The sequence below is a fragment of the Equus asinus genome, chromosome 3 (genome assembly GCF_041296235.1).
Source record: "Equus asinus isolate D_3611 breed Donkey chromosome 3, EquAss-T2T_v2, whole genome shotgun sequence".
NCBI classification, from domain to species: Eukaryota; Metazoa; Chordata; class Mammalia; order Perissodactyla; family Equidae; genus Equus; species Equus asinus.
The window spans coordinates 83,524,955-83,551,665 of NC_091792.1; the positions used below are offsets into that span (position 1 = coordinate 83,524,955).

The 26,711-nt window shown below is 34.6% G+C and overlaps 1 protein-coding gene across 1 annotated transcript in view; it reads left to right on the plus strand.

Moving 5' to 3' along the window:
- Window positions 1-25,664, plus strand: part of STPG2 (sperm tail PG-rich repeat containing 2) — a 296,808-nt gene extending 271,144 nt beyond the window's left edge. The window contains exons 10-11 of the mRNA XM_070506544.1: window positions 24,677-24,792; window positions 25,620-25,664. Of these exons, the coding sequence (XP_070362645.1) occupies window positions 24,677-24,792; window positions 25,620-25,664 (161 nt within the window). The remainder of the gene's footprint in view (window positions 1-24,676; window positions 24,793-25,619) is intronic.
- Window positions 25,665-26,711: the final 1,047 nt, after the last annotated feature.

Consider the following 26,711-nt stretch of genomic DNA (forward strand, 5'->3'; position numbering starts at 1 on the left):
TCTATTATCAGCTAATTTCTTCAAATAAATAAGGTTTATATTTCTCGTGTCACCACCTGAAATATTGCTCTGAAATTACTTTTTCAAGTTCCTAGCAGTCTTTTATATAAAACTAATGTTCTATTTCTCATGTTTCTTCTTTCTTGTTGTTGCTGTGTCCATTAGTTGGTCAGGTCTTTCTTGAAAATTTCTCCCTCCTTAACATCAATTGCATTCATTCTTTTTGTTTTCTTTCTACATCTTTAAACTATGCTTTGCTAGTTTCACTCTTTTCTTCCCCACTCCCCATTCCATTTGGTTTCTGGAAATATGGAAAATTAGACATTTTGAAGATCCTCCCACCCTAAAGAAATGCTGGATAAGATATGGCAAACATCCTTTGAAATGCAGAGCTGAGATTTGGAGAAATCAAGAGCTTTCAAGAAGTCTCATCTCTTGGGTAATAAAGTTATTAATGCTTTGACTGCGTTGTGGAAGGTGGGGGGCTGGTGTTTTGATGACCACATGAAGGAGAGGATTTAGGTTAGGGACTAGTGGGTAGAAACTGATACCTACACAGAGAGCCAGGATTTTCTGGGGGCTACCCTATCAGTTAAAGGGTGGGCTGGAAAAAAACATATCCAATATACCAGCAAACAAAAACTATAAGAAAGCATTTTGTTTTGGCTTGAATTAAAAAAAAATTCTTCCCTGATAATTCATATTTGTAAATCTGTCTTTGCTCAAGTTTAGCATTTGTATTATACAACCTTTATGGTTTTAGAAGACTTCAACCTGAAAAAATAACACACAAAGTAGTCCAGGGTTGTACCATCCCTAGGGTGCATGGCAGACGTAAAACCTGTTTGGAGGTAATGACCCCCTACCCAGTCCTCGCAAGAGTCTCAGAAATAAACCCTACTGAACATGAGTTCACAACCCACAATTAAAAATTGCACAAGTAATTAATATGTCATTTCTGCAGAAAGAACAAACATCAGAATTAGACTTCTTCCGAGAACTTTGGAATATAAAATTAACAGTTATAGACTACAAAATAGTCTCATATGTTTCCTAAAGGTATGGCAGCCATATAATTTGCTTTTCACATGGATATATTTCTCAGAATGAAATGGGCCACTGTAAATAGTTACACACAGGACAAGGGTACTAATTTGGCATTATCCTCGGCTATCTGTGATGTATGGTCACCCTATTTAAAATAAATCACCCAAAAGTTTTTTACTTAGGCCTACCTATACATCAATAAAATAATAAAACACATTTATTTAAATTATTCTATTTCATTTATAATTTTCATTAATTCAGACTGAGCTATTTCTTAAGCTGGTAAATTCTTACAATATTGATTTTACTACTTTAGTATAGATATTTTTCCTAATATAGTTAGTTAGCAAAATATACAGAATAAAATGGTGAATAATGGGTGAATAGAAGCCACTCATGTAATGATATTAATAAGAAAAAGTAGTGGGGACTTACACTCTGTAACTAGTGTAATAAATAAAGATATAAAGGGTAAAGGTGCTTACCTCTTCAGCTTTATCATGGCTCAAAGCTTCCAAATTTTTAGGTTTGAGTAAAGCAAGATAATATAAGTAGGGCTAAGAAGTATGGAAGATCCTTGCCTTTTTTTCACGTGATTGTATGAATGATTTTATTTACTCTGTTCTAGACATTGTTTGATGCACACATTGATTTGAAGTCCCTTGTCATGAATCCTCTAGCAGCTGATTGGGAACTTCTTTTTTATATAAGAGCCCCCCCTGGAGAAGAGTGTAGACACCCAAAACAGACTTTCCCACAGCCCTCAGGATTTATGGACTTAGACTTCTTTTCATGGTAGTAAGGAAGTAGATAGAAACAAATTGGATTACTAGAATTCTTGTTTTTACTCCAGGGTTGAACAAACTAAGGCCTGCAAACCAAATCCAGCTACTTTTGTATGGTCCATGAGCTTAAGATCATTTTGTATTTTTAGGTGTTTGAAAAAGAAAAAAATCAAAATAAGAAGACAATTTTGTGCCAAATTATATGAAACTCAAATCTCAGTGTCCAAAAATAAAAGTTTTATTGGAACACAGTCATGCTCATTCGTTTACCAGTTGTCTATGGTGGCTTTTGTGCTACATGACTGAGTTGAGTAGTTGCAACAGAGACCATATATTTACTATTTAGTCCTTTACAGGAAAAGCTTGTTAACTCTTGATCTATGTGGTCAAGAAGTACTATTTCCCTCCCCTTCCCTTTTTGTTCCCTGAATTTTATAATCAGAATTTTTCACAAATCAGAAGTTAAATTAGTCTCGTTAGGAAAGCTTTGAGCTAGTATTAGTAAGTCACTGAGCAATTCAACTTTTTCTTCAATGCACTAACCTTTCTGTTTTTTCTAACTTGCAGTTCTAATATCTGGATCCACAGTGTACTTTAATAACACTCCATTTCGTTAAATTGTATGGACAATGGCCAAATAATAACACTCACATTAAAGCTATGAGGCATATTTTAACATTCCATATTTATTAAAAGTTTATCTCCCCCTGTTTAGTAGTAATACTCTAGGTTTCTCCTTCCAGTTTCGGGTGATTCAGCAACAAGAGTCAAGGCTACAAGTGCTTTCCTTCTTTCTGACCTGTGAACTGAGAGGCCTTTCACTTCATGGTTGCAGGAGGCTGCAGCAGCTTCAGACACAACCTTCTCATATGACAATGAACAAACATAGGAATGGGGGAGGCCCTAATTTGTGTAACTTTTTTGAAAAGGATAAGACTTCTCTAAACTTTCCCATAAGAATTTCCCTTGGGCAATATTAGCCATGATTTCGAAACATGACTGTATGTAAGCATTCACTGGGAAACATTAAGTAGAACTAATCAAGTTTATTTCCTTGGGTCATGAGGGACCCAGGAAGTGAATAGATATGCCAACATCTGAATAAAATAAAGAATCTCCAAGCAAGGCTGAAGAACAAGTAATGGCTGTTGAACAAGCAACCGAGACTTCCTGCCCTGCTTCTAAATTTATATTTCCATTTCTGTAAATTTCCATGTAAAAATGCATTCTTTGTTTTAAAGTAAAATTAGACAGCACGTAACGTAAGAAAATAGAGGCTTCATGAAATCCTAAAAGACAGAACATCTCATGAGGAAAGCAATACGTCAAAGAATGTACAAGTATGAAATTGAAAATGATCCCAGTAAAGAAGAAAAGGGAAAGTAATTTTAACATACCAGCGTGGCCACAGAATTGACAAAGAAAGGTCCTCAAATTTGTAAAAATTTCAAGTACAAAGGATATAAAGGAAGGCACACTAAGAAACACGGACAGAAATTAAGTTATATGCTTTATGATTAAGAGTATGTAGTTAGGAATTTTACAACATGGATTAAAACTCCAACATTGCCATGCTTAACAGTTTTGGGACTTTGGGCAAGTTGCTTAATAACCTTAACTTCTACTCATTCAGTCAACAGATATAATAAAGGTCCCTACTGTGAGGTTTTGAAGCTTAGCTGAAATGATATATTACAGTGCCTGGCAGATTCTGTTGGTTGGGTGACATCACACTTATTTCCTTCCCCAGTTCCCCTTATCCCTTTCTCTGTCCACTCTGGAGGCTGGGAAAGCTAGATACTGTTTTTTTCATCCTTTCTTCCGGCTAGGTTTGATTATGTAATCCAGTTTTGGCAATGAAACCTGAGGAGAAGTCTTTTGGGGTATTTCTGTAAAAGGTTTCGCTTTTTATACAAAAACAGAAAAATTGTTCATGCTATCTTTTCCCTATTTTTCCATACTTAAAAATAGACTCATCCATGTGTTTAACATATATTTGTGGAGCACTTACTATGCGCCAGGCACTGTTCTAGGTACAGGGATCTATTGCTGAATAAAACAGACAAAAAGCCCTGCTCTCATGGAGCTTGCTGGGGAGACAGACATTTAAAAATAAATAAATAATATAGCCTCTGAGAAGGTGATAAATGCTACGGAATCAAAACAGGGTAGTGGCAGTGAGAATGCTGGGAGGGAGTGGGTAGCCGTAATAACTAAGTGATCAGGATAGGCTTTGCTGAAGGTAACTTTCAAGCAGAAATCTTCAGGAAGCGAGGATGTGAACTATGTGAATAACTGGGGAAAGAGTATTCCAGCAGAGGGAGCTGGTAGTACGAAGACTCTGACATGGAAACATGTCAAACAAAGAGGTCAGTAGGACTGAAAGGAATGAGGGGAAGAGAAGTGAGGGATGAGATTAGAGACAGATGCGAGAACTAAGCTGTGGCAGCTATCTTGTCAACATGAGAGAACAGCTGATAGAATCATGTACATATCTACTCTGACATTATTGGGTGATCGAACTATCAGTAGAAGCCATCTAACTCGAGACTTCTTGTTATGTGAGAGAAATAATCACCCATCTGTTTAAGCCAACAGGTGAGGTTTCTGTTGCTTGTAGACAAAGCATCCTTAACTGACTCAAGTGCTTAGTTTAATGGCAGGCACACGAAAGTGCTCAAAGCGTGTTGGCAAGTACAGTTATGTGTGCATCTCAAGATCAGGCAATCCAGTATAGTTAGAGAATACCAGACCTCTGAAAATAGCAACAGGGAAAGGCCCAATAGACACAGTAATCCGAAGATGAAATGGAGTGTTTGAGGAGCTTATGAGTTCCCCATTACTGTGATAATTTGTGAGATATTGTAGAGGTGTGGAGAGAACTGATTCTGCTGTGCCCTTTGCCATACTAGGTAAACACAAGTTTAAAAAGATAGCAACAATGCTGTCAGTATAATTTGTTTAAGCCTTTTAAAACCTTTCTTTCTATCCCACTAGTGGTTATTAATAGCTTTATGATTTCGCTAACTAGATTTTGGATATGATCTTATCTCACAATATTATCCACTATCTATTAAATCCTGACGCAATCATGACCCAGGGCTTTGGTCTTTTTTATGTGCTCTATGGCTGAAATTAAGCTACTTCTCAGTATTTTTCCTTATGGATAAAGTTTTGTCCCTTTTGTTGCTGCCAACAAGAGAAGTTACTAGAAAACTTCAACCGTTAAGTTTGGTAATCACATTGCAAGTACAGTCATGCACTGCATAGTGACATTTCTGCCAGTGGCGGTCATATAAGACAGTAGTCCCATAAGATTAGTACCATACAGACTAGATGTGTAGTAGGTTATCCCATCTATGTTTGTGTGGATACTGTAGGGACGGAAAAGATTTTCCTCTACCCTTCTAAGTTCTTCTGGCTGGTCTAAGAGTTTAACTGACATGAGACAGATTAACAGGAAAAATACAAACAATAGTCTCATAACATGTATACGTGGGAGAAACCCAGGAGAATTTAGCAACTCACCAAAATGGCCAAGCCCTCACCTTAAATACAAAAGAAAATTTTGGAGGTGGGGAGAGATAGGAACTTAAAAGGGAAGGAAGGTAATTCGAAGAGGTGAAAAAGAGCAAATGTTTGGAAAACAAGTGTTTGGCCGCACAGAAACAGAAGAACACAGAGGGGAGCCCCACAAACAGGCTTTTCTAGGTTCCTCCCTGTCTACCACCTAGTTCATATTATGCTAAGGTGATTGATAACTTGCTTCCTGAGACGTGTTTTTAAATCTGAATTCTTTTAGGCAGTTAAGGGGAGGTAACGAGGAAAACTTTATGAGTCTTTTGTTCCTTAAAAATAGTTAGCTTAAAATAGTCCTCATGTTAAAGAGACAAATTTTGGGGTGGCAAATTTTGTTCCCCTTCAGCACATTCTTTGTGTTCACACAATGACGAAATCACCTAACGAGGCATTTCTCAGAACGTGTCACCATTGATAAGCAATATGTGACTGTATATCGCAGAGAGAATCCCATTGGGTAAAGCCTGGAACAAATAATTTTTTAGTACTTTTAGCTTTAAATATAAATATGAATGAATATCATTTCAGCCAAGTTATTATATATAGTTTTGTTTTTAAACGTTTTTCATGGTGTCCTTTGATTTAGTATGCCTAAGACACAAATTGATATGGTTATGTGGGTACAGTGTAATAGAATATATTGAAGGCTTAATGATTCTGTCTATAATTCTCACGAGTGTGTCTATTTTGTAACTTTTTATTCGGCCACACTTCATCTATCATTATCGAATGACCGTCTGTATAAAGAAAACTAAACCTGAAGTAAAGGTTGTAACATTACATGGAAATGGGCAATTGGAGCATCCAAGAACTTTTAAAGAAAAAGATGAGGAACTTAAGCCCAAAAGATAAATTAGCTCAAATGACTGTATCCTTCTCATACTACATCTTATGTAGAAGATTAGAAATCCAGATGTTAAGATTAACTCTTTATTTTTCAAACACGTATTGAATTGCAATGTAATTTTGAGAACCTTCATTTTGTTACTCTTAACGGCTATTTAATTGACTCAGTAATATTTTGTAAGGATAAAATCATACGCACATATGATATGAGTCTTCCCCAAGTTTTCTTAACTGATTTTAATCTAGGTTCATTGAACAATGTAGTCCCACATAAATCAGCAGAAGACTGTTTTATTCACCAAGGTTTTGCCAAATTCTAATGTGTTTTCCCATAGATTTTAAGGTACACCTTTTCTGGCATCTTATTTATGACAGTATTAATTTTACTAAAGATCTTTCATGGTAAAAAATGCTTAGTACGATATATAAAGCTATGATATTTTATAATTATATCATAGTTTAATGGCCTTGTGAATACATGAGATGATTTCATAAAATCAATAGATTAAGGGGAAAAATGAAAAAGAAAAAAAAAACCCTTTAGTTTTAAAAAAAATCTTTTGTACAGAGATTAACACATAATTTTATAGATTGATTTAAAAAGGAATAAAATTAAATATGCCATAATTGCTTTTTACTGATGTGAATTTGATTTATTGGACCAATTAAGGACACTTTTTTCTATACAATTTTATGCTTATTTTTGTACAATGTGCTCTGAAAGAGAAGGTAAAGAGGACTTCAATTTGCCTGAAAGCAGTTTTGGCTTAGGCCCTAGTTTTGAAGTGTCAATACAAGTTCATAAATTATACCATATTGCAGGCACATTTCTTGAATCTCCTCTTAAACCATTGGTAGCTTGCTTTTAGATTGACTGAATAGGCGATTTTTATAAGGAACTATTTCTGGAAGTACCAGTTCAACGTAACTAGGAAGAATAGAACTCTCATAGGTGACTGGAGTAACACCTTTAAAAGCATTGACTTGCTCTTTGGTAAAGAAGAAAAAGGAGTTTACTATTGCCTTCCATTTGTACTTTATAATTTAATTTTCTGAATATAGTAATAATCAGCTCAAACAATCAAAACTATTATTAAAGTGAAAAATAGACCATTTTGGTAAATGTTTAATAAAATTAAAACAGTATTTGTGGTAATTTAATATACATGAATACGGGGATACTATTATTCCTCTTCTCTATCTCCCCCCCAAAAATTAAAGAGCCATTTTCTATCAAGATAAGGCCACAGAATAATTACCTAGGGTCTATTCTTGTCACAGATGATTCTGCACTACTTAGAATAGTACATATTACATATTCTGAGTAGTATGGATTGATTGCCCTGTCTTATATTTTGTATAGGAAATAATGTGACAGAAAAAAATACTATAATCTCAGAAGCCATTTTAATTTTTCTCATGTATATGGAAAGATGAGTGGTTCAAGGATCTCATAAAACACAGTTCTGATCATACCATTCCAAAGCTCACCAACATTTCACGGCTTACTGTTGATGATTACATACATGCAAAGGCTTCAACTTATGTATTATGACCTTAAACTTTTCATTCCAGTCATTTCTTTTCTATTCCTCATCTTCCGCTTTGTTTTGTTCTTCTACTGTATCATCTAATGAAATTATACTATTCAGTTCCCAAACCATGCCTTATGCTTTGCTGTGAAAGATTTCGTTTATGCTGTTACCTTCATCTGGGAATAGCTCATACCTATTTAACAAAATTCTCTTCATTTTATAGACCTATCTCAAGAGTGTTCTTTTGTGAAGCTTTTTCTGATTCTGCCAACCAGAAGAAATCTCTCACTCTTTCAGAGCCCCATAGAGCTAATAGTACTTACCTTATTCTATCCTACAATATAGGCATATGTAGATTTATCTTATTTCCCTTTCCACTCTACTGGAATTTCTTTGGGGTAAAACCTGGTTATTTTTCCTCTTTGTATCCCTGTAGCACCAAGATGCTAAGTGAATTAGCACTTTATTCAACAGAAGATCCAACATATGACAATCTTCCTTAACTTCAGTTTCTACAGATTAGCCCTCCAGAATATAGTATGAAAGATCAACTATTAATAGGTGATTCAACCTTTGTGTAGTTATGATTTAGTCATATCATGATTTAAAATTTAGATTTCTTTAGTTGTATAAATAGGAGGAAGTCTGTGTAAATGAGACAATGGTCAAGATGTAAACATTTCTTCAAAGCTTGGAACTAAGTATGTTTAATCTGATCTGATCCCTTTGTTTGCCCTGATAATATTTAAAAGCAACCACTCTGTGGGGCCGGCCTGGTGGTACAGCAGTTAAGTTCACAGGTTCCGCTTTGGCGGCCCAGGGTTCGCCAGTTTGGATCCCGGGTGCGGACATGGCACCACTTGGCAAAAACCATGCTGTGGTAGGCATCCCACGTGTAAAGTAGAGGAAGATGGGCATGGATATTAGCTTAGGGCCAGTCTTCCTCAGCAAAAAGAGGAGGATTGGTAGTAGTTATCTCAGGGCTAATCTTCCTCAAAAAAAAAGAAAAAAGCAACCACGCTGTACAAACACATAATACTATGTGTGGAGGATAACAAACTAACCTTTTGGACAACATCAATCTAAGATAGCTGTTGTTCCCGGTGCAACCAAAATGTGATCCTTAGCTCTTGATACTCTGGAATGCATACCTTAAAAAGAAACAAAACAAGTAAAACTTTTTTAAAAAAGGATAGCTTTCCTTACTATCTCTCTTTCTATCCATGCCTGAAACAAAAGCCACTTTAAGATGAATTGGCTTTATGAATGCTGTGTTTCTAGATGTTTGTGATAAATTTTATCAGTCTTGTCTGATTTCTTTAGTATTTGTCCTGTGGCCTTTTACCTAAATTCCTCTCTGCCGTGCTCCCTAGGAGGGTTTATGGTGTTGGAGGCAGCCTGGTTTTGTATCTTCCATCTGCACGCTAGTTCCAGTCCACCTCATCCACCTTGTTCAGTGTTCCAAGCTCCTGATCATAGAGGAGGGGAAGGGCTCCTCCCCCAAAAGTCAGAGTCTGCAGAGGCACAGCATTATCACACAGGACATGTCTGATACATTTCCAACACATTTCTATTTCAGTAATGTTTGACAAAATTAATTCTGAAGTTCCAACTAAATCACCCATCCAGGTAGCTTCATCAAAATAAAAGGAACTGTGGTGACACAAGTTATATTCATTCTCTAACTTTGAAGGATAGCAAAAGTCATCTCTTCTTCCCCATAGTCTACCAGTGTCCATCAAGGCTTCCACAGAATCTTGATAACAGGTGTTTTCTTTCCAGATTTTCCCTAAGGGCACAAGTCCTAGAAATGAGATGAGGATTTTAAGTTCTAAAGTTATAGACTATTTTCTCTTTCCTCAGTTAGCCCCAAGAATTATCTCTCCGTCTCTGTCCCTTTTTCACTCACACACACACACACACTCACACAGATTTCTTTTGAAACATGCAAGTCGCACAGATATCTTGATAAAAAGTTCTCTAGAAGATATTTCTAGGGATAAGGTATTTTTATTTTTCTTGCTCGTGTTTTGGATGGTATTTTCTGTAGTCTAACACTACTGTCACCTTTCCATAGGGTCCGCTGAGAGGTTTGTTCAATTTGGTCAAGTAGGTTGTGTAACTCCACCTGAGATTTTCCGTTATTAACTTTTTTTCTCAGCTCTAGGCAGCTGCTTCAACAGGTGTGCTCAGATTTAAAGTGACTCTGTTTCCTGGGTGAAATAAGCCTTTCACCAAGATTGGATCCTGAAATTTGCTCTGTGAGGATCTTGAATAAATTCTTCTGGGCATATGGGAGAGGAAGTGAGTAAATTGTCATGATAATAACAACTTGAAAAATACTTCTACATAAGATTTCTTCAACCTAAAGCCAAACAATTTCCTCCTATTTAGATGTCTTTTCTTTTGCCTCCTATGAAATTTTAAAAATACTATTAAAAGTAAAAAATGTCATCAATGGGAAGGGCTTTTTTTTTTTTTTTTACCAATATTTGTGAATAAATGTATTTCTTGACCTCAAGGTATCTCATTTCTCTGATTGCCCATATTTGCTTTTCCTGTACCATATAATAATTCTGTCATACAAATTTCAGACAGACTATAGACACTATACTTCTAAGATTTTTTTTCTTTTGGGAGTTAAAGGACAGCGGGGTTGAAGAGAATATAGATGAATATGTTTTTGCAGCTGTGACCAATTATGGAGAATACCATCCGCTATTGATGTAATTCTTTGGATCATACTTTATGGTTATTCGAAGATACTACCTGCTGAAACTGACAAAGCCATTGTCTGACTAGATAATAATACACATGACTGAAGATGTCTGATTATGCAAACCGAGAAGCACAGTTTCATAATATCCAAGACCAAAGATGATATAAATGGCCTTTTAATGTGAACAATTTACCTATAATTTATTTTGAATTTTTTAATAACAATAGGAAAAATATTTTTATTACGAATTTGTCTCTGCATTCATTTGTGCTTTTTAACCAGCACCATAGCTAAGATTTAAACTACAATTTCAGAATTAGTACATTGAAAATGACACTAGAAATTGGGGAACTATGGTGGCTATCCTGGAAATTAAAATTTGCCAAAGTATGTTCCACAAATACTAGCTCCATGAGAAGATCGAGGGGAAAAAATGGGATTCGGTGATCAGATGTGTGTTGGGGGACATGCACGCGTTATTGCTCCTTTGTTCCATGTGAGTCAGAGTCACAGGCTCTGCTGGGACCTGTGATAAGGAAACCTGTTTTGAACTTGTGTAATCCAACTTTCCCCAAGTTTACTTGACAGAACACTTTATACGTGTGACAGGAACTGACACTCTGTAAAAACTTCAATTCTGTAGAAAAAACCTGGGAGAAGTAGTGTTTCAATGCTTAGAAAAGCAAGAGTTTCAGTTTTTTGCAAGTTTGACAAAAGATAAAATAGACGTTATCATATTTTCCTGGCTTTAGCCTGTCCATTTAGCAAATGTCTCACATTTTCACTGAAACACAACAAACCCCATGCTGGAAAATTAATTATAGAAAATCACATTCATATGAAAGATATTTTATTTAAATTTCTAAATGATTTGTGAAGGAACCTAAATATGTAAAAGGGTAAATGTAAAGCTAATGTGGAACCAGGAGATAGACACATCCTTAATGTATAAATATATATATATACACACACAGTATATGCCTAAGATATTTATTGACACAATTTTACCTTTTCAGTGATACTTTACTATAGATAATTATGTATTTAATTTTTACCTATTCCTTCTGATGACTTTGTGAATTTCAAATATATTTAAAGACTCAGATATTTCAGCCTGAAGCATAATTCTCTCCTTTTAAAATTCTCTATCTCTGCAGAACATATAGTTTTAGAAAGAAAAGCCACAGGGATGTGTGTGTGTGTATAATACATACACATGATAGCAAACCAAACTGTATACAATAGCATAGAGAAAAAGAGCAGACTTTCACATTACCAGAGTCAAACTTTTTAAGTTACTCAGTGATGAAGCAAGTGGAATGTGAGGATGAATTTTCTTTCTGTGGTTCCAATGCCGTGGTCTTTAGGTTTCTCAAATATTCTTGTCATTAAAATCACGTGGGTTTTCTCTTCTGCATTCCTTTAATTGCTTAAATTTTACCACAGTTTGATTAGCTTCTTATTTAGACCACAGCTTTCTTATACAGTTATCTGGAATTTTAAATTATCTTTGAAAAAATTATGGTAAAATGCACATAATAAAATCTACCATCTTAACCATTTTATGTGTATAGTTCAGTGGTATTAAGTACATTTACATTGTTATGCTATCATCACCAGCATCCATCCGCAGAACTCTTTTCATCTCGCAAAACGTGAAACTCTACCCATTAAAGAACTCTGCCAGTCCCTGGCAACCGCCATTCTACTTTCTGTCTCTAAGAATCTGACTACAGTATATACCTCATACAGCCAGCCCTGGTTGTCCAGTGCTTAAGAGTCAGCACTCTCACCACAGCATGCGGGTCATTTCCCCATCAGGGTACCATACCATCCGTCTGTTGGTTGTCATACTGGGCGGCTACCTGTTGCTGTGATGCTGAAAGTGAGGCCACTGGTATTTCAAATACCAGCAGGTCACCCATGGTGAACAGGTTTCAGTGGAACTTCCAGACTAGATACACTAGGAAGAAGGACCTGGCCACCCACTCCCCCAGAAATTGGCCTGAATAGGGGGCCAGGCCCTGTGGCTGAGTGGTTAAGTTTGTGTCCTCTGCTTCTGCAGTCCAGGGTTTTGCCAGTTTGGACACTGGGCACAGACATGGCACCACTCATCAAGCCATGCTGAGGCGACATCCCACATGCCACGACTAGAAGGACCTACAACTAAAAATACACAACTATGTACCGGGGGGCTTTGAGGAGAAAAAGGAAAAATAAAATCTTTAAAAAACAAAACCAAAAAACCCCTGAATAGCAGTGGAACATTGTCGGGTACAGCACAGGAAGATGAGAGGATGGTGCAAAAAGACTGGACAGTGTTCCGCTCTGCTGTACACAAGGTCGCTAGGAGTCGGAATCTGGATTCCACTGCACTAACAACAAGTTACCTCATATAATTGGAATCATGCAAATTATCTTTTTTTTGAGTTGGTTATCATTTTATCCGAAGTGTCATAACACTTTTTTTTTTAACCTACTTAACTTCTTTCTGAGAGCTCCACTGACGTCCTCTTTTTGTTTGCGTCGGTTTCCCTCTAGGATTAATGTATATTTGTCCCAGACTTTCATTTTATCGAAGTGGTGGCAGGACTTTGTATTTCAAAGAGTCTTCATTTTTCTCTTACACTGTCTTATTTTGCTCCGTTGTCTTCTAATATCCAGTTTTGCTAATTCAAATGCAGTCATATGGCATTTCGAATTTTTTTGCTTTGTAGATGACTTGTTTTCCTTTCTGTAGAAACATTTAAAATTTTCTTTTTATTCTCAATATTCCACAATTTCACAATGATGTATCTGTGGCTTAGTATCCTTATCAATTGCTGCACTCAGGCTCTTTACATTTCGTAGGGTCCTTTTACATTTGAAGAATTCTGTCCTTTTCCAGACATCTAGAATTGGTTTCATAATTTCCTCTCAGCATTTTCTATTTTCTCTGTCTGGAAATGCTGGATTTGGGACCTACCAGATGGTTTTTTACAAAAAGTCTCTTTGCCTTTCTACCATATTCTCTCTCTCTCTCTCTCTTTTTCATTCTTTTGTTCTATATTCTGCAAGTTTTTTTTAGTTATTTTTCTTGTCTCATTGAATTTTCTATCCCAACAGTTCTTAGAATCCATTTTTGTTCTCTGATTGTTTTTTGTTTTATAGATGCAATGTTATTGTAAATGTATTTTAGCATATTATTTATTTAATTTTTAATGTTCTATTTTTTCCCTAAACAATCTCTTTTTCCTCTAGGGTCAGTTTTTCTATGTATTTTGGTCTTTGTCTTTCATGCTGCTAGCTCTTGTATGTCAGCTGGTCTTCTATGTCCCTTTGCATATTTTACAAAGACTCTCCATTTGGGTGCTCTCTGGGTGTGCCAGTGTAAGTGGTGCTATTTGCTTCTTCTCGCTTTTAACAGCAGTTCCGATGTGCAGAGGTGGGTAGATGTTGAAGGGCGGGCTTTGCTTTAGGATGAGGACGTAGAGCGGCTGGCTTCCCACTGTTAGACCTCGTTCTCACTTCCATTCGCACTTGCTCTTAAATGCCAGCCTGGAGGATAGTAGAGGGTGATGGGCAAAAGAATACTGCATCTCAATCTGAGCAGAGATAAATCTAACAGCAAAGGTGAATCAACAGAAACAGAGACAAGAGGAGTTTTGGTAACAGTGCATTCCAAAGTGTTTTCATTTTTCTATACTGTACTGTTTTAACAAGTGCTTTAATAAAGAGCTGCAGAAACAAGATCTTAATTAAATTTACATATTTGTGTTTAAAATGCAAAAACCCAGAAAACTATCAATACAAGCAAATTTCTTAACTTGCTAAAGCTTATAAACCTAAAACCTATACTAAACATTATTCTTAAAGGAAGGAAGACAAGGATATTCACTATTACCATACCTTCTTAACAAAGTAGGTGGGTCACACCAATACCTAAGGATAGGATACCTAAGAACACAGAAGAAATGGAAAGATTGAAAGAAAAGAGATTAAACTATCTTTAATTTCAGATTATAGTATCATAGAGCAAAATAATTTTTAACAATCCAGAAACCACTAGAACTAGTAAGAAAATTCAGCACACTTGCTAGGTATAAGAATGATGTATATAATCAGTAACGTTTCTCTATACTAGCAGTGATCATGTATAAAAAAATTATAAAAGTAAGTACAACTCCCAAAAGGAATGGAGTTTCTAGGAATTAACTAAAAAGACAAAAGCTTTCCGTAAAGAGAATTTTTAAATTCTGTTAATGGACTCTGATAATAGTCTGAATAAATGAAGAGCTAATTCTAGGCTCTTGAATGAGATGGCTTTACATAAGAAAGATAGCAATTTTCCCTATTTTAATCTATAAACGTAATCGCACTTAAGATTCCAGTTGGACTTTTTGAAGAAATTGATAAACACACTAAAATTTATGAAAAAACTAAAGACACATGAATAACTGAAAAAAAAGAAGAGTAGAGGAAGGGAAGAAATTCCCATCCCATTTGTTAAGACATATCACAGAACTATATTAATAAAAACACTGTGATTTTGGCACAAAAATAAGATAAATGGATATTAAAACAAAGAAAAAAGCTCAGAGAGAGATCCATGCATATATGAAGACAATTTATTATAAGAATGTCACCATAAATCAATGGATAAAGGAAAAATTTAGTAGGACATACTGAGAAAGTGGACACACTAACTAAAGAAAAATAAGGTTTGATCCTTACAAAATACCACATACAGTGATGGACTCCACATCAGTTAAAGACCTAAATAAAAAGGTAACATTACAAAGTTAATAGAAGAAAATGCTGGAGAATACCACTGCGACCTAAAAAGAGAAGAAAGACTTCTTAATGAAAACTTCAAAAGAAAGAACCATAAAGCAAAAAATTGTATGAGCTTGATTACACCACAGTTAAGGACGTTGGTTCAACATTGGACACCTAGGCAAAGGTAAGTAGATGTCAGAAGGAAGAAGATATCTGCAATGTTTAGAACTGACAGAGACTCAAATCCGGACTAAAGAAGGAATTTAGGAATTGGGAAGATCAAAAGAAGAAACCCAAAGAGAAAATGGGCAAAGCATATCAAGTTATTTTATAGTCTCCATTGATTATTGCTTATTTGATTTTTCTCCATAGAAATGCAACTTATTCCAGAGAGGCTCATGTTCCTTCTTCTTAAAACTCATTTATTTTTACATTACTACTATTAGAGTATAAAAATCAATGTTAGTGTTTTTAAACCTCAGGGAATGACAATTATTGTAACAGAGCAAAAATAAACTCCCCTAAAAATCTGGCATTTCTGTGACAAACACATAGGACTTTAACTTCACTGATAAACTTCTCTAAAAAGACTCATTGGAGTAACAATTATCAAGTCATTTCAAAGGAAAGGATAAATGCATTTTACAAAACAAATTGGCATGGGAAGTGGTGTAGTATCAGGTTTCATCTAAGTGTAGAACTCATCATTTCCCCTCGAGGCTTAAACAAATATTACAAGAGTGAGGGCTCTTGTAAAATGTTGTTTTGAAATAGATTTCATTAATGGTTTCTAGTGATAATTTATTTCTCTCTTTATGCACAAGTCTCTTCTCATACTAATAATGGGTAGCTTATTTGCATATAAATAGATTTCGGAATTTGCTGAAGCAGAGACCAAATATGTTTCTTTTTTCCCCCCTGGACATTGTTAAACAGGAAAAAAAAAAAAGGGGGGGGTTGGGGATAGTGCAATAATTAGCAATCCAAATTTGTAATAATTTTCTTGATCTAAAATTTTGGCAGGCAACTTTCCTTTGATGTTTTTATTGGTATTGACCTTTATTAAAATCATTTTGAAAAAAAAAGAATCTGCACAGTTTTCTTAGTGGTACTTTTTGGTATACCTATAGTTCAAATGAAAACAAAAACAAAAAATAAAGCAGCTTGATACTAGTTATTGAAATGTTTTCTATGACTCTCTGGGTGTTTTTTCCTAATTAGTTTTTACTGTTTCTGGTAAGATAGCAATGTTCTGTATTAGAGAAGGTAAATATCATTTCTGTGACTATATTGCTGAATTAAATAAGTACTTTATTTTTGAGATACAAGTCACAATTTTACAATGGAGAGATATTTTGTTTCTTTCAGTTAAAAATGTGCAAATGCTAATCTTTCAGGTATCATATGGTTAAAAGTACCAAATCTTAAAAGAATTGTTATTATGGAACATATGTCCTTCCTAAATATGTCTTATAATAAGATCTTTTGAGCCTACTTTCATTTTAACTAACAGTGGTCATTATCGGAGAAAGAATGATGTGTTTTAACACCATCCATTTGGTATTTGCTTCTTGACTTTCAGTGTTTGAAATAGGATATGTTCCTGTATTGTTGTTCTTTAAGTGAATAGGAGGCATCATCCTGTGGCACACTTGGTATTTTTAAGTATCTTTCAGGAAATTGAGATAACAGCTGCTTTCTGGTAGATACAATGTCTATTAATGTGTCTTTCTAACCAGCAGAGGTCACTCAGTGTAAAGTGAATAATGACTTCAGCTTTCAAAAAAGACAGCAAACATGATCATTCCATTTGAGCAATTCTATTTTACTTGATTTCTGTTACTTGCATAAATACTATTTTCATCTCTTGTTATACATGCTTGCCTAGGTGAGTGAGGTGGTTCCTCAGTGTCCAAAGACCTTTCCAGACATGGAACCAAAAATATCCTGAAAGAAGTGGTAAAAACACTGCATTTAAATCTACGTATTTTTGAATATTATACAGATCTTTTCTACCAGTTAAAAAAGAGAAAGAAAATTGTCCCTCAGAGAACATGATGTGTTACATTCTGCCACAGAGAGGCAGCCTTCACCAAAAGATGAGACTTAGTGCTACTTGGTTTCTAGGAAAATAGCATTGAACTCTAGATATTTAAAAAATGGTTTGTTTATAACAGGTTTAGAAAGTAGCGGTGTGTGGCAGCCTTGACAACTAGCAGTGTGACAATATGGAGATTTGACGATAACTTGATTTTCAGAACTGTAACATTTTATTTTCCTTAAATGTGTATGTACTTATTAGAAATGTAAAAGTATAGAGGTAAAACCAAAATTCCATCCACTTTTGGCATGCTAATGAGTTAATGATCCAGGAACAAAATGCCCAACTTTATCATATAGCCCTCAATTTATCCCATTTCCTAGACCACATTCTTCTGTTAGGGAAATGTCCTGTTCAGGTAAAAGCACAACATTCTCCCTTAATTAACATGATATTTGTTTGGCAAATTTGACGCTTTTTGAAGGTGCTGGCGACAGCTAAAGATGATTAAGAAGGCAGTGTGAAGAAGCGAAAGAGTTGTTAAAACCATAGAGCCAGTCACAGCTCAGCTATTAACTCAGTTTCCTGTAAAATTTAAATAATTTCCTTTTCCTTTCTTTTCTCTCAGGGTTGTTCCAAGGATTAAAAATGATTGAATAATTTGGTCCTCACTCCTTGTGTGACTTTGTCAGAGTTTTCTGGGCCACTTATTCCTCTTTTCTAAAGGAGGAAACTAAAACTTAGGATTTAGAAAATTTGCGAAAGTCACACGGCTAGCATAGAGAAAGCTTGAATTTGAATTTTGGTTTAAGATTTATTCTGGAAAATAATAGATTAAAATAAAGATGAGAATATGCTTATACTTCACAGAATCGCATCTTGCAAGATCATGAAATAAGTTTAGCACATTTGGTCCCAAACTGAAATTGTGGGACACATGCCCATGTGTTGAAGGATATGCACTGAAGAGCAAGCCTCTTTCCCATCTTGATATGCCTATCTCCTACTAATATCTTTACTCTCAGGCAATAATGGATTTACAAACATTTATGTGCTATATCATCTTAATGTCATTTTCACATTACAAATAGAAATATGACTTCAAAGTATCCATTTTTCCATAGACAATCACTGAAAAAGAAAGTAAAATGAAAAGAGAATGGGTAAAATGCTTAAAATCACAGGAGTAGATTCTAATTGACTCATAAGTTGACTCTTCCTTCCTTGTTTGGCTCAGTTCAGTTCAACAAGCATTGATTGAGTCTCCACCATTGGCAGGCACAGAGATGTAGGAAATTCAGATATATTCTAGAGGAAATATGATCGTCTCGCCCATAATTTCAGAAGGTTCCTTTGGGTCACTGATTCTTGAGATTATATGAGGGAAAAAAGACTTAATGTTTAAATATATTTGAGAATAACTACATACTAAATTGTTACCATTTAGAGGTCTAAAGCAATAGGTTTTGTTAAAATTGTGGTTTCTTGGTTACACTTTCAGAGAATATTATTTTGGCATGAGTCCAAGGAATCTAGGTTCTAACACTAATCTGGGAGATTCTGAGGCCTGTGGTCTATGGACTACACTTTAAGAAAATTAGCTTTAAATATATGGTGCTGAATATGGTCCTCTTTGCTTTTCAGTCTTGATATTTCAAACCATAGAACAAGTTACCCAGAGGCCAGTGGAGAATCCTATCCCAAGCTGTGGAAGGGCTGTGAATGGCCCTGTGGGTCATGGGTATTGAAGCCAGATGAGGAAAGCCTTAACTATCTGGAAATAAACATTATTAATATTAACAAATCCCGCTGTTATCAGTCTTGGTTAAAATTAACTAGAGGAAGTTGACCAGAAGACTTGCAGGGGACGAATCCTGCTGAATTCTCATAGTGGGCTGCTATTATTCCAGGAATGTATGGAAATGAGCAGAGAATATTTATGTAACGTGATCACAGGAACAGAGTGAATGGAGAACACTGGTAAGATGAAGAATAAAATCTTATTTAGATTTAAATCTGTACATAGATTTACTGAAAATGAGCAAGAATTTCTGAGATATTCAATGGTTAACCTAATAATTTTTGTTTAATCTCTGATGAATGTAAACAAAATATTTGCATATCAAAGCATGAAAAACATTCTATCATTTGTTTAATCTATAAAATATGTTTGTTTTAAGATGCAGAATTTATTCATTTAAGTCGCAAGTGAAAGTATTAACCTTCGTTTAATTGGCTTGTCACTGTATAAATCGTGGAGGCTCTTTCAGAAAACTCTGAACTGTGTGAGTCTAGCTTTATTGCAGCAGACCTGTTCAAAGAAAGATTCAAATCCAACACACTTAGGGGCCTAACAATTTTTTGCAAGTTAAGAAAATGCCAAATAGTCTCAATTAAAATGGTAAAAATTAGCCATTTAAAAAATTTACTTTAAATCATAGCTTATTTACTATAGATTTCTTAAAGAATTTAGCTTGATTAATATTAATCAAATGTTTTAATTATTTTAAAAATAAAGTTGGTATTTATATTTAAAGAAGTCTGCTTAACTTGATCTATGAATGGCGTATTTGACGAAGACAAATAGCATTATCCTGATTTTTATATACAATATTCACAGAGATAAGTGCCAGTCTTAAGAGGGAATACCATACTAATTCAGCCCTAATTTAGTGTTAAAATAATGATGGTGACCTAGGAGGACTTGGAATATATGTTGAGACTTATTCTACTCTTTTGCTTAGATAATTTCCTTGGCATTCTGGCTCCAGACCTTTAAAATGAACAGTGGAATATAAAACCCAAAATTCAGTTATGAAAGGAAAATTTGCTACTAATATTATCAGGCCAACTATGAGGTATTTTATTTACCTTGAAGACAACTTCATATTTTTTGATTATTTGATAATGTTATTCATTCATCAATAAAAACCATTCATGTGGTACATATTTTATACTACGTACTCAGAGGGGTAATAGGTGAAAGATGATCATCCTTCCTTCCAGTTGGATCCTATAATTCATAAAGGAAGTGTGTTATACCCACAGTTACAAGACTGGTGAAAGTCATTCAAATTTGTACAGTGTACTTACGCTATCCGAGAGTGCAAGTATTTTTTTATAGGAGCAAAGACTTCATTTGCTAGGGTTTATGGATGTACATTTTGATAAGTATGTACTTAGAGGTACACAAACAGACATTTCTGCCTGAAGATACATTTTAGTCAAGCCAAATTCATGTGATTTTGTATTTATATGTCATAAGAGTGATAGCTCTACTGCTTAATCAAGGCTAGGAACACACGTTTTAACAGGTGGATCATTTAGGTAGACTCCAGTGATGTAGTCCTCAGCCTACTTAAGTTGGAGTGCATTATAATAGTCCATTTCTTAGGGACTGTGTTGGCAATATTTCTTAGGCACTCTGAAGTAACTTTAAGATATCATCCTTAAGTATTTAAGATCTTATTTCTTAAAACATGTAATACCCATTTTGGTTTTGGACAGAGAAGGTAACAGGATGGTAAGACGTACATGGAAATTTTAAAGTTCATGCATTATTGGGACTCAGTTTTTTCTCATCACCTATAAGCTCAATTTAATAGACTGTGCAGTTCTGTGGTCATAATCTGAAGTGCCATTTAATCAAATTGAGTCTTAGAAGCAGGAGAAGAACGTTAAGGCTAAATGTGCCTTTGATATAGATGATAATACTTCCTTGTACACTAATCTTTTGTCTTTGCTATTATTTTATTCACAGAGCTGAAGAGTAATCAGTGAGAGAAAGTCTGTTCCATAAAACTCTAAACTCTCTAAATGACATTTTAAAGCCATGCAGTCCATTTCAATGAACAAGTTCCTAGATGCTTTTTAATTTCTAAAGATATGATCATACATGGCATATTTACTTTTCGGTAGTTTTCTGTCACCTTCGCATGAAAAAAGGACTTGATATTAATAAGCAAAATTTGCTACATGGTTTATAAACTTTGGCTCATTATGAAGACAGCCATTTTTTAATCTGAGATTTTACACTTTTTATTTATAGAAATAGTTATTTCTGAGTCCACTCTAATGTACCAAAATGATTTTATTTTAAATTACTCATTGTTCCTGTTCTCTCCCATTTTTGCCCTGTAGCATCGGTTGACATTTCATGGAGAGTGAGTTGGCACAGGGCTGGAAAATATGTAATTATAAGAATCACCTACTCTTGAATTTCCCATTATATAGTAGTCACAATTCAGGCAGACTTTTCATAGGTGTTTGATTTGGAATGAGAAGTTTTCTTCCTCCACGACCTGTGATTAAAGTGTGGCATTTTGGTAAATAAATAGATAGTAGTTTCTGCATAATCCAGCTATGAATCAGAGCTGGTGAAGCAATGTAAATCTTTGACCCCTATCATATAAGCAGTAGCGTATATAATTGGAAATATATTTTAAGATTAAGTGCAATAAACCTTTTTTGCAATGCTCTTTAGCTTAAAGCAGGCTAAGTGTTAAAATGCAGCAAGATGTGTATTAAGAGAAGGGTTGCTTCATTTAATGCTCCTCAAAGAAATTCCAATAAAAGGAAATCCACTATGACTACATTTGAATATTTTATTTTTTTAATGAGTTATAACTGTGAATGTAAATATTTATCAGTTACTGTAGCATGATGGTAAAGGCAGGGAATAGACTATATTTCTTCATAATTGAAAATGAAACTTACCGTTACAATAGTGTTGGGATAATAGCCTTACCTGTTGCGTTAACCTTTATAAATCTTTATGGGGAAAGTAGCAATTTTCAATTAATTGACTGTGGAATTATTCACACAGTTCCTGATGATAGTTTATGTTCTTTTCTGGATTCTGCAGTAACTGGTACGTTTTTCCGTGCATAGTTTAGTTTGTGTATGAAAGTCTGTCTGTAAAGATGTTAGGTGTATATCTACATTATTTCTCTGCACTATAAATATAAATTATGTTATTCTAAAGTCATACATGCTTTTGTTTTATAGTAAGATGGTATGTGCTAAACACTTCACTTGTCACTTGGTAGATCAAAACGTATTAGCTTCTGTCTTAATTCGAGCTGCTATAGTAAAAATACCATAGACTGGGTGGCTTAAAGGAATGAAATTTATTTCTCACAGTTCTGTAGTCTGGAAAGTTCAAGATTAAGGTGCCAAGGTGTGGCCGATTCAATTCCTAGTGAGGGCTCTCTTCCTGGTTTGCAGATAGGCATCTTGCTGTATCCTCACACAGCAGAGAGACAGAGAGAAAATAAGCTCTCTCAGGTCTCTTCTTATAAGGACACTAATCCCATCACCAGGTCTCTGCCCTTGTGATCTAGTTACCTCTCAAAGTCCCCATCTCCAAGTACCATCACATTGGAGATTAGGGTTTCAAAATACGAATTTTGGAGGAATGTAAATATTCAGTCCACAAGAGCTTTCTAACTTTGGCTATCTATCCTATTAACTGACTTGATATTAGAATAATTGGACTGGAGCCAAATGTCATCTTTTATTTTAAATTTTGAAGTGTCCTATGTTAATGAAGCTAAAATATTAAAAACATTTTATATGAACCTATCAATTCTAAAATATTTTAGATTTTAAAACATCAATAGAAATCTAGTCTTTGAAGTAGATGACTTTGAATTGCATGTTTACTAGGGAGATGGAGGCATTAATTTTGTTTTCTATTAATACCTTTATATCTTACTATTTCACTGTTTATGTTCACTGTCAATATTCTATACTCAAAGTTTTTATTTCCTCTCCCTACACAGTATCTCCTTAATGCCCTCTAACGTAGTTTCATTCATCGCCACTCTTCTAAAGTTACATTCCACATGCTCTACGGTGACCTCCCTGGAAGTCTCCTCTGGAAATATTTAATGTAATAGACCTCTAACACTCTTGAAATGGAAGGCTTGGCATGTGACAGACACTTAATAAGTATTGGTTAACATGTGATTGGAGAAAAATAACCTCTCCCTATTTTCTCTCTATGGTGTTGTACCAGCCAGATTCTACTCCCTAGACCATTTCCTTCTTTGATGCCTCTCCTTCCCTCCTATACGCGTCCCTCCAAGTTTCATCCTCAGTTATTTACTTTTCTCTCTCCACGCTCTTTCACTTAGAGAAACCTCAACTATTGCCTCTACATGAATAACCATATCCTTTTTTCCAGGCCGGCTTTCTCATGAGCTTCAGTTATATATCTACAACTGTCCTCTGGACATTTCTATTTGGATATCCTACCATCTCTTCAAACATAAGTGGTTTGAAGTCAAACGCATCATGTTCCTCTCCAGTGATTTTTCCCTTCTGTGTTTCCTTATTTCTGTCACAGTTGTACCTTTCCCATAGCCACTATTCATTTTTATCTTCCTCCAATCACTATACGTACTAAATGTTTGTTGCGTCTCTTAGAAAATATTCTGAGTTGTCCTTCCTTTCCTTTAACCAATGGTAGTAAACTCTCCTTGTTAGTGTTCCTGAAACAGACCATCTTCAAGTCATCCCATCCTACAAATTACGGCCAGAATTTATTTTTAAACTATCTCTTTCTTTATGAATTTCCTTTAGTTTAAAACCTTGAAGAGTTACCCACTAACTATGGAAGTGGTTTTCAAGAGCTTTTTTTTTTTTTTTAAATTAGTAGACAACTTTGGTTAAATAAAATCTTACATGGACCCAAACAAATAAAACAGTTAAATCTACAATTGTTTTGAATGAAAATAATTCAAGCCTCTTCTATTGGGCTTCATCTACACATTGTCCCCTGGGAACCTCTGTGGAATTTTAGGACATTTTATAATACAATTTGAAGCCTATTGCCTCTGGTACGAAATTATTATTTAGAATTAGGCCCTGTTCCATTCAACCAACCTGTTTACTATACCCATTTATTTCATGTAAATTCCATTTTTGTACCTTGGCCTCTGTCATGTATAGTGTCCAGAGTGCTGTTAAACCACTTTTCTACTTCTTTAAATCTTATTTGTATTTCCAAGTGCAGTTCGGCCACTACCTCTTTAATTGAACATATGAATGAATATTTAGTAAATCAGAGACTTGGGTATTTTTATTCATGATGTATGTATATGTCTCGAGGGGGTATTATTTTCTTTTTTTGGAAATTACTTCTCTATTACATTAATTATCAGATAAACAGATGTCACTATTATATGCTTATCATATTTTAAAGCCCTGAACTGAATGATTTTAAGCATCCAAAAGGAATGAGCCCAAGATTGTTTGATGCTAAATTTAAACGTTCAAAGCATGAATCTAAGAATAAGATCCATGTGACAGACATCAGCAATTCAAAAATATACTTATTATTTTTACATTTGTTTTCTCTTAGGGCCTGCAACATACAATCCTGTTTTACAGAAATCTTGCTCCATACCCTTATTTTTTAAAGCATCAAAACGTTTTAAAGATTCCAAAGAGATTACTCCTGGTCCAGCGACATATGAGGTTTGTCATTGATATTTCTCTTTTATCAATAACACGAGAATAGAATAACATCCAGAAAGTACTTGAAAATATCTACATTAAAGTCCTTTCCATATGTTTTCTCGATGTTACTGACTAATCAAAATATTTTGGCTAAGGAAGGCTTTTTTGGAGACATATTCTAACTTTTTTTAAAGAATTGTTTAAGAACTTAAGAATTATTAACAATTTATTTCTCCATAAATGTCCTCTACAGCATTAATATGTGTAATTTTTTTATATCCCTGCAACTTTAAATATTTGCTTGTTGATATACACAAATTGAAATCTCCAAGTATTTATTGAAATCATGAATTTATTAGAGGACTCAGAAGAAAGCCCTGTGGATCCAGTAAAATCAAGTATTGACCTTTCATTTTCTTATAATAAATGTAGATGTGTATGTTAGCTTCATAATAAATAAAGGACTCTTTTAAGCTGTGGGCCTTCTGATTGTAAAAAGAAAGTTTAAATAAACCTGCAGGGTTTTAGAAATTGTGTTCACAATAGGCCTTAATTCCCCATTTGGGATGAAATAGCTCCCCAGTTCCTCCCCTACTACCTATTGAGAGTGAAATATTTCATAGTGGCTTATAGCAATTAATTTAAAAGCTAGTACTTAGTGCAAACCACAGTGAATGTTCTTTTTTGGGTTAATGACAATCTTATGTTTATTTAATATATACTTTTCTACTTATTTAAAATGTCATAATATAAATAATTTTTCAGCATTCTTTCTAAATCAGATTCATAAAAGGAAGAAAAAGGAAAGCAAAAGAATAATGAAAGACTTGTTATGTTATTTGTAGGCTGTTGGTTCCCCCAGAAGACCGCTGCTAAAGCCTTCTGATTAAGCAAAGCTCATTTCTTAGACTTCCTTCAGAAAGGGAGCATCTGCTAGACAGAGTCCTAGTAGTGTTTCAGAAGGTGGAAGTCCAAGGAGGATATTTATAGTGTTTAGGACCTGAGCTGTGTGATGTAAGGCGACTCTTGTAAATGGGGAACTGGTTGGGATTTGGCAGAGTTTATGACATGTTTACTTTGAATTATTGGGCATGGTGAGGAAGGGTCTGGAAGCAAGTGTTGATCAGTAAGCTATTAGTCTTGATAAGTTAGGTATTATAGCTGTTCATATTAAGCCTTATCATATGATAAGTCTGATCATATTAGCTGAATGCTTCCCCCCCCCTTTCAAAACTGATTTTAATGGTGTCAAGAAATAATAAATGTCAGTAAATATGATCTTATCCTTTTTCATTTTGTGATACATTTGTCATAGAAGATGCACCCACTAGTCTTGCTAGGATTTAAAGATACTCTTCTTTTTTCTTTCATCAAAATTTCATGTTTCATATATATATATATACACACACACACACACACTTCCTCATAGTCATTTATTATGGATAATTATTTTCTGTGTCAGGAGAAAACATTTATGAATTTAATAATGATATTTATTAACATGTTAACTGAAATTTTAAACTATTATATTCTATATGTAATGCACTGCAAGGTAACTTTTCTGTTGAGAACTGAGTCTGTAATTTTTTTTGTCTTCCTAACACCATTTGTTTCCTTTAATAATTGAAAATCTTTTTTGAACAAATAATTTTCTTTCATAATTTTCCTTCTTTAAAGGAAAAGTTATTTTTAAGATGATAGTTGATAAATTACTTCATTCCTTTATTATAGCTTGCTCTTAGTTTTTTTATTTGATGCTTCACTCTTTCTCTATTGAGTTTGATAGATTTAAGTTCGTGACTTTTAAGAACGTTTGCCTTAAAAATTTTACTTTTTTTTACAGAAAAAGATGATTCTAGAAATTATAACATTGTTTTAAGACTGTAGGATTGGGTTCTATGTGAAAAGTACTTAAACATGTATGACCTCTGCCATCA